Source organism: Pecten maximus, chromosome 1 (genome assembly GCF_902652985.1).
Source record: "Pecten maximus chromosome 1, xPecMax1.1, whole genome shotgun sequence".
Classification (NCBI taxonomy): Eukaryota; Metazoa; Mollusca; class Bivalvia; order Pectinida; family Pectinidae; genus Pecten; species Pecten maximus.
The window spans coordinates 38,626,848-38,636,910 of record NC_047015.1 but is presented as its reverse complement, the minus strand read 5'-3'; the positions used below and the strand labels follow the sequence as shown (position 1 = coordinate 38,636,910).

At 36.5% G+C, this 10,063-nt stretch overlaps 1 protein-coding gene across 1 annotated transcript; it reads left to right on the top strand.

Moving 5' to 3' along the window:
* The first annotated feature begins 229 nt into the window (after nucleotides 1–229).
* LOC117332992 (hairy and enhancer of split-related protein HELT-like) lies at nucleotides 230–9,103 on the top strand. The gene is made up of 4 exons (XM_033892100.1): nucleotides 230–460; nucleotides 927–1,028; nucleotides 2,159–2,255; nucleotides 7,947–9,103. Exons 1-4 carry the CDS (start codon nucleotides 434–436, stop codon nucleotides 8,438–8,440), a joined length of 720 nt encoding a protein of 239 aa, XP_033747991.1. The 5' UTR covers nucleotides 230–433; the 3' UTR covers nucleotides 8,441–9,103.
* The last annotated feature ends 960 nt before the right edge of the window (nucleotides 9,104–10,063 follow it).

The following is a 10,063-nucleotide window of genomic DNA, read 5'->3' as shown; positions in this document are numbered from 1 at the left end:
GCATTAATGTGACCAAGAGATTTGTACATACCGACCTGGTTTTCCTCCAGAACATCATCGATTATTTGTCATGAACAAATTAAGTGGAAACTTCTGACAAACATAACCTTGGTTAAAGTATCTAATAAGGCACGTGCAGCCGCGGTGTCGCACGTGCTTGACCACCAATTTCGCGTAATTCAGTCACGTGCCGTTGCATGTTTGCTAGAAGGTAGCACGGGTCGTATTGTTGTCGATTTCAAGAGATACCGGAACTTCTGCTCCACGACGGTTTGACTGGTCGACCGTTCACGTGTCACCTTGGCAACAGTGGCATTACGGTGGTATATAGGTGGCGGTACTCTCTTGCTTTTCACAGATTGACTTTGACATCAAAATGGTTGAATGATTTCTCCACGAAAAAAATATTCCACGACACATAATACATCAGAATATGGCACCAAAGGAACTGAAATCCACGGTAGGTACCGAAATGACGTCTGAATGACAACTGTTTAAACTAGAGCATTTATCTTCTCATGGTCACTATGTAAAGGGATCTAAAGAGTATAGAATATACGTCCTACAATGCTAAGTTCAATTTACAAATCATGACACGCCAAACTATAATTGTAACAGTAACATAGAAAGTAATTACGTGTGTAACTAAGGTGTGTTGAAATAACTTGCTTTAAGGCACTCAGCAGAGCGAGTATGTTATTATATAAACTACGCCAGTAAATCGGGATCCATTGGATTGTTCATATTCAACGAAAACATTTTTATCAAACCATAACAAAAAAAAAAGGTATATACCTATTGTAAAATTATCTTTTAAATGGGATTCAGCAAGGTAAAGTAAAATACGTAATATCAATTGTTTATGGTCCTAGGATGTAATGTTGTATATATCGTCTATAACGCCATGCCTCCCACGGTTATCACAGGATCAGTCCTCCCACAAAGTGATTGAGAAGCGTAGGAGGGATAGGATCAACGCTTGTCTGTCGGAACTCAGCCAAACTGTGCCAGCCGCCTTCTCCAAACAGGTAGGTACCGTCACACTAACTTATATGGAGACAGTACCACCAAACAGGTAGGTATCGTACATATATATAGAGACAGTACCACCAAACAGGTAGGTACCGTCACACTAACTTATATAGAGACAGTACCACCAAACAGGTAGGTACCGTCACACTAACTTATACGGAGACAGTACCACCAAACAGGTAGGTACCGTTACACTAACTTATATAGAGAAAGTACCACCAAACAGGTAGGTACCGTTACACTAACTTATATAGAGACAGTACCACCAAACAGGTAGGTACCGTTACACTAACTTATACGGAGACAGTACCACCAAACAGGTAGGTACCGTCACACTAACTTATATAGAGACAGTACCACCAAACAGGTAGGTATCGTCACACTAACTTATATAGAGACAATACCACCAAACAGGTAGGTACCGTCACACTAACTTATATAGAGACAGTACCACCAAACAGGTAGGTACCGTCACACTAACTTATATAGAGACAGTACCACCAAACAGGTAGGTACCGTCACACTAACTTATACGGAGACAGTACCACCAAACAGGTACGTACCGTCACACTAACTTATATAGAGACAGTACCACCAAACAGGTAGGTAACGTCACACTAACTTATATAGAGACAGTACCACCAAACAGGTAGGTACCGTCACACTAACGTATGTTGAGACAGTACCACCAAACAGGTAGGTACCGTCACACTAATTTATATAGAGACAGTACCACCAAACAGGTAGGTACCGTCACACTAACTTATATAGAGACAGTACCACCAAACAGGTAGGTACCGTCACACTAACTTATATAGAGACAGTACCACCAAACAGGTAGGTACCGTCACACTAACTTATATAGAGACAGTACCACCAAACAGGTAGGTATCGTCACACTAACGTATGTTGAGACAGTACCACCAAACATGGAGGCAACAATAAATTAGTACTTAAGTTGTCAATGTCAAGAGCATCACTTAACTGATGATATATTAACCAATAATAACTGATCGATATCGACATTGCTTAGGGGTGTTGTTTAAAGTTGCTAACTACATAAAATACCTAAACTATGTTTACTCAAATTTAGGAATTTAAATGTATAATTCACTGTGTGTTTTAGAATGCTGGCAAACTAGAAAAAGCCGAGATTCTAGAAATGACTGTTGAATATCTGCGGGCGGTCCAGACGACAGATATAGGCACTCGATTCGACCATGGTAAGTAATTTTAAAACCACTTAGATATATATCGAAGAGGTCACCAAGAAACACAATATAATATGGGTTCGTCCCATTTTTTGAGAGTTTGTCACGTGATACAAGACTAGATTTATTGGCGCAGTGGTATGCATTGACGTTGTGATGACGTTGTGGTGAAATACTTTGATACAGCGGTAAACGTTGACATTGTGATGACTATGTGGTGTGGTAAATTATGCCTTTTTACTTTGACGAAGTGTTATATGCTGACACTATGTTGACGTTGTGGTGAATTATGCCTCTTTACTTTGACGAAGTGTTATATGCTGACACCATGCTGACGTTGTGCTAAATTAGGCCTCTTTACTTTGACGAAGTGTTATATGCTGACACTATGTTGACGTTGTGGTGAATTAGGCCTCTTTACTTTGACGAAGTGTTATATGCTGACACTATGTTGACGTTGTGGTGAATTATGCCTCTTTACTTTGACGAAGTGTTATATGCTGACACTATGTTGACGTTGTGGTGAATTATGCCTCTTTACTTTGACGAAGTGTTATATGCTGACACTATGCTGACGTTGTGGTGAATTATGCCTCTTTACTTTGACGAAGTGTTATATGCTGACACTATGCTGACGTTGTGGTGAATTAGGCCTCTTTCCTTTGACGAAGTGTTATATGCTGACACCATGCTGACGTTGTGCTAAATTAGGCCTCTTTACTTTGACGAAGTGTTATATGCTGACACTATGTTGACGTTGTGGTGAATTATGCCTCTTTCGTTTGACCAAGTGTTATATGCTGACACTATGCTGACGTTGTGGTGAATTATGCCTCTTTCGTTTGACCAAGTGTTATATGCTGACACTATGCTGACGTTGTGGTGAATTATGCCTCTTTACTTTGACCAAGTGTTATATGCTGACACTATGTTGACGTTGTGGTAAATTAGGCCTCTTTACTTTGACCAAGTGTTATATGCTGACACTATGCTGACGTTGTGGTGAATTATGCCTCTTTACTTTGACCAAGTGTTATATGCTGACACTATGCTGACGTTGTGGTGAATTATGCCTCTTTACTTTGACGAAGTGTTATATGCTGACACTATGCTGACGTTGTGTTGAATTATGCCTCTTTACTTTGACCAAGTGTTATATGCTGACACTATGTTGACGTTGTGGTAAATTAGGCCTCTTTACTTTGACGCAGTAGCAACCGTTGACTTTGTGTTCACATGGTGATATATTGTTGCGTTTTACTTCGACACTGTGTTATATTAAGTCTTTAAGTACGAATGCCTAGAATGCCTCGCGTTTTGTCGAAGAAATACACTATTTCATACCATTATTTTTAATCTACAAATGCGGTTAATAATTTGATTTTATGCAGGACAAACTAAATCAGCTACAGACGAAAAAAAATGTGTTACGATAAAAGTCAGATAGTTTATCTTGAACAAGTGTTCAGAGGGTATAGTCCACTAAATATATCGGTAGCACGATAACACAAGTCATCATGCAGCTAAACTAGAAAACAGGTCTACCTCAACAACCACTCAAAAAGGAAACAACTTGTGTGTTTACGATCTAAACTGCAAACCAACATGATACTTTTCATGACAGGACTATATCAAATATAATTACATGTAGTACTAGTATGTATATAAGATATCGTTTAGAATATATATATTTTGTTTGAAGTATATTTTATTGTAAAATATTGCATTCCACGTAACATGTGAGATCAGTGTATTTTGTAATAGATATACCTGTTTCTATGAGAAAACTTAGGTATGTTATATATATAGCATTTATGTACGAAGTGTGTAGGTTGGGTAGAATATCAAAATGCACAACAAACCATCCTGCATATTCAAATAATATTTTATAAATATATATACATAATTAAATACACGATCGACCTTTCGCCTTATATAAATGTGTAACAGAATCATCATTTATCAATTTCATTGTTTTATCATCGAAATTACCATATTGACAGTCAACCTGAAGCAAATCACGTTATTGATTAGCGTAATTAATGAATTAATCCTGCTTGAATTAGTTAGGGTGTTTTTGAAATAGTACAAACGGGTGAAAACTGTCTTCGATAATAGCTAGGTAACATTAACACTGGCTAAAATAATGGCTGGGTAACATTAACATTGGCTAAAATAATGGTTAGGTAACATAAACATTGGCTAAAATAATGGCCAAGTAACATTAGCACTCGCTAAAATAATGGCTGGGTAACATTAACACTGGCTAAAATAATAGCTGGGTAACATTAACACTGGCTAAAATAATGGCTGGGTAACATTAACACTGGCTAAAATAATGGCTGGGTAACATTAACACTGGCTAAAATAATGGCTAATGACATTTACACTGTCTAAAATAATGGCTATATAACATTTACACTGGCTAAAATAATGGCTAATGACATTTACATTAGACAAAAGGTGGTTAGGTAACATTACCACCCTATCTTATTATAGATATTTTTATATAAAATATGTACATATTATACTGAAAATGTCATAAAATGTGTTTATATAATCTCCTGAAGGACGGGCTAGACATGTATCAAGATTGTATAATTTGTTTTGCCATATAGACGGGTTGGAAATGAAAATCGTTTCATCTTTGTTATCTATTAACGCAATATGTGTAGCACCTGTCCATATTCCTTTACTTTCCGACATCAGCTAACTACTCTGACATTATAAACTTGTCATTAGACCTGAGAAGAGTGGGCTTGCATCCACCAGTATAATCTAATACGCTACTTATTTTGTTGAACCGGTATGTATGTTTGTATATGTATTGCCGTCGACTTACTTAATATGTAATTAGAATTAAATTGTAATTGATTTATCGTAATTATAGACTGTTTTTATTATAGACTTTGTTTAAAAACATTGTAGATAGCCTTGTCATCGTTATATCTATGGTGTTCATATGAACTTAAAGTACACGGTGACAGTTCAAGCATGAATAACCGGGATATGCCCACTCAGCAGACAAAACAATTACTACTCCTCGATATCCAAAATTTAGATTGACCATGCTTCGTATGACGGTGGCTTGTTATTTCATACTGCACGTGACCTTAGAAAGAATAATTATATTCTCGCGTGCTCTATGTGTGCCCAGCACACTCAGCACGTGATATGCACGTGTGGCTTATCAGATAATAACTACCAGTAAGGTAACGTATTGCAAGAATTGCGCATTGTAACGTCGCAATGTTACAAACACGTGAGCAAATTAGTTTTAAACACCCGCATCTACGTCTGTTGTCTTGTAATGCAGAGTGACACAAAGAAACGGAGGGCTGATCCTCTGTTTGTATGTGTGGGACAGTGTCTCACCTAAGGGTCCATTAAAACGGGATTCATCATAGACCCAAGTTAGCCTTACAAAGGATTTCGGTCATCCTCTCAGATAGAGCGAGCAACAAAGGCGTTATGCGACAGCTACGCGCCAGTAATTATACGTCACGAACAGGCTCGCGGAGAGCCCGTCACGACTGGCGTGGCACGCTATGAGGCTGGTACGGTACTCTCGCCTTTGTTACTCTGACGCTTTTGAGTGTTGTAATGTTTGCTCCATGCACGGCCATCTCTACGTAAACACAAATTAAAAAGACATAAAAATGTCACACACCTGTCGGCACTTGTCAGAAAATGATTTTTTGTCTATAGAGGGTCGATTTGGTTCATATCATTCAGTCAGTCAGTTTATTGATTTTTTTCTAAACTTTGAAAATTCATGTATTCCATCTAAACTTGTCACTTTGAAGGCAAATGACAAACCTTGGGTGACCTCAGAATTAAGGGAAAATTGAAGAATTCGTGATAGGTTGCATAAAAAAGCGAGGTCAACAAATCTTATTTCAGACATAAATAAATTCAAGCAACAGCGAAATAAGGTTAACAACATGAAAAAACGTGCACGTATACTATTTTGCGAAAATGTTCATGGTATAATTGAAGATTTTCCACTTCTGATCCGAAATCGTACTGGAGACTTATTAAACGATTACTAAAATCAACTGGTACTTCACAATCTGTTCCTACTCTTGTAGATCATTAATACTGCTGTCACTAATGATGAAGATAAAGCTAACCTAGTAAATGACTATTTTGTAATATAACACAAGTATAGATGATTCTATCACTGAAATTCCTATTATGGAACCAAAGACTGACAAAACATTTCATTCTATACAAAAAAAAAGTGAATAATAATGATATTCGAGATGTATATAAATGCCATATACAGTTCTGTTATGAAGATAATAAATGTATTAAGAAGTTTGAATATTTTGCTAAATCGAAATAGTCTTTTAAAAATGTATAAATCATTTATCTTGCCGGTTTTAGACTATGCGTCTGAAGTATGGGATGGTTGTACTGAATTTGAAACTGAATTGTTAGGGAAATCTCAAAGGTAAGCTGCCCGTAACATAACAGGCCTTCCTTCGTATGCGAGTATACAAGACCTACATGATGAAACTGGTTTAGATACTCTTTCAAATCGTCGAAAACGTAAAAAAAAACTTCAACTTTTATATATAAGATGCATAGTAAGTTATCTCGGGACTATTTAAATGATCTTCTTCCACCTACTGTTGCAGAAAATAACCGATACGCGCTTAGAAATAACAGTGATTATCGAGTTCCTCCATTTGGACTTTCTCTAATAAATCTCTCGTTTATGTCTTCCACTATTCGTAGTTGGAAATTATTAGATCTATCTGTACGATCGTTGCCTTCCCTTAATTTGTTCAAAAGCTCTATAAACTCAAATGTACAATCATCTCCACATATGTACTACAGTTATGGTGAAAGAAAGTTAAACATTTTACATACTAGATTGAGGTCAAATTGTAGTATTCTCAAATATGACCTGTATCGAGTAAATCTTATTAATGATCCGTTTTGCACCTGTGGACATCCATGCGAAAATGCCTTTCACTTTTTCTTTGAATGCAAATCGTATGAATTGAAAAGACTTAATATGCTTCAAAGTTTAAATGGTTTGGTTTGGTTTTGGATTTATAACTTCTCTTGTTTGGAAATTCACATCTTTCTGTTGACCAAAACTCTATTGTGTTCCGACACGTGCAAAACTACATGAAATCCAGCAATAGCTTTTGATATGTTTTCTTGTAGTCTTTCTTGCAAACCTGTGTCTATGTTAATTGCATATATTCTATATATCTAGCCTACTTTATGTTTATGCCTATTTAAATGGTTTTATGTAATGTATTTGTATGATGGGAGAGGGCGTCCATCAGTTTAAAAAACGTGTGCCTAATCCTTTGTCAATTGGTAATAAAATATGTTTAAAGTAGAAAAAAAAATCAGTTACGTCTAATTATTTTTGTATTTCATTAATATACCATGGAATGTTTTTATCCATTATAATGCCATGCTTTGGACAATTAAGTGAAATGCATTCACACAATGACCGCCTTCATATGATTTGTCCTCACATTTGACTTCATAACCTGTCAAAATGTAAGTTTTTCTTTACGTGATGTATACATTTTAATTTTTGCACGGCAGGGCTCGCAAAATATAAGGCTTCTAAGGCTCATTTCATATAACCTTTTATGGAATGAAAAGTAATTGAAGATCCTATATCTATGCTAATATTTCAAAATAAAATTTTACCAATATTGTGTGTTGTAGGTGAATGGTACAGCTCCGATGTTTGGGCTGACTTTGTACACCATTATCAGGCCGGGTATGACGACTGTGTTCGTGAAATCGTCCGCTACATGACAGACGTTGAGGGTCTGCAGGCCAGTGACGAGCGATGCATGCGCATAATATCGTACCTCCAGACACGCTTCCGCGCAGATGCGTCTGTCAGCGGAGGGTCTGCATATCGTGACGTATTACAACGACTGACGTCATTGGCCAAGTCACGCGCGCCGCTTCCAGCGGATAGACCGTACAGATATGCTCCATACATGTTACCGACAAGAGACGTCACAAAAACAGCACATGGATTATTGGCAAACATATTCAGTGGCAGTTTGACAGATGACAACAATGGCCGAAATGTAGTAACAGCAGACTTTCATAATGCGCCGACTCGCCTGTCCTCTCCTGTTCTTACCGGGTCATCCGGGCCTGAAGGCAGGAACCACGTTAGCTTACCGTATTTCAGAGAAAAATGAACCCAATGTTGTCATGTTATATATAAATACCAGTATACATTGTATGTTCTTTGCATAAGCTTATTTTGCAAAAGAAAATATTGTTTTCTCCTTTTCTTTTCGTTAATGACTTTAGTGATTTTCATCGTCTATCTGAAATGATGATTGTTTCCAATAATAGAAATATTGCATACTGACATCAGGTTATCTTACTGTGGAACGGATGGTTCTGGTATCACAATATTGGCAAAATACCGGTAGGTCAAGTATTATCTTTAGAACTTTTAGATTTGTTTTGATCTAAATAAGTGAAACGCATCTGAAATATTTTTGGATATCTGAGCATATATATACATTATAATAATGAAATTATGAGTTCCGTTCAGCATCCGTATACCGCGATGTAAATTGTGTTTCAAATCTAGTCATTGATATTTAGATTAGGAGCATGGCGTAGTCTTTCGCCTAATTATGATTTAACTCATACCACCGACTCATGCTATATTAAAATATTTCCCTCTCTTCTTGACTGGAAAACATAGTGTCACAATAATATATTTTAATGCACAAGTTTACTGTTTTGTTTATGTAGTTTTTTGAAGAAATGATAAAATATTTATAAATGCTGCATATCAATGTCTAAATCATTGAACGAACAAGTGTTACTTATCGTCGATGTTTAAGTCTTTTGATTTCGTTTATGCATTGTTCTATTAACATGAAAACAATATCGACCGTAGACAATTTTTTCTCAGGCTAATAAAACTATGTACCGACCTTATCAAAAGGCTATAATTGTATGATAATAGATTTGTTCACCCACTTAGAATGTTTGGTATATAGTATTTATAAGAGTATCAATGTCATAATTTCGATACTAAAGAAAGAATCGTAGAAATATATGTACTAAAGACACACATGATATTAGCACGTCTCACCGTAAATGGAAAATAAATTCGATAACGAGACAAAATTGATTAAACTGTTTAGACTTGACCATGATGGTCTAGAAAAATATAACTGCTTCTATTTCAATTCTGAGCTGAGAAGATTTTCTCGTTGATATTGTTCACATTCAGTATATCATTCAAAACATTTAGAATGCACCTCTAAGGTTTCCATCCAAAATTCAATAATGTGTTGCATTACTTATTCAAATTCAGTTTCAGCAATTATATGATGATGTCGTTGCGGATCAAACGTAAGTCGGTAAATCAAGTCATTGTAGTCGTAAGCATGTCCGCTTTAACCCCTCTGACCATCCTCAGTTGTTAATGGCCGCAGGGACTGCACTACAAGGGAAGGCATGATTTGTAAAAGTGACATTTAAACAGGAAGGTCTGTGAGTAGTTTACGCCATATCCATTATCGGAACATAGATCATATCCCACGGCAACTTGTAATTTTCAGTTAATTAAAATGTACTTTAAACTTATGACACTTTGTTGAGTTATATTTTCACCAAGTAATGATACGGTATTATGGCATCCGTAATGTCAGTGATGTGCTAAATACTAAATATTTCACTGGTGTTTACAAGTCGCGGATTCTAGTGTCTATTAGGCAAATGATAATAGGTTCGACATTTCTTTGAGACTGAGCAGGTTTTATAGATGACTAGTACCCATTGCCGATAGTTAATAG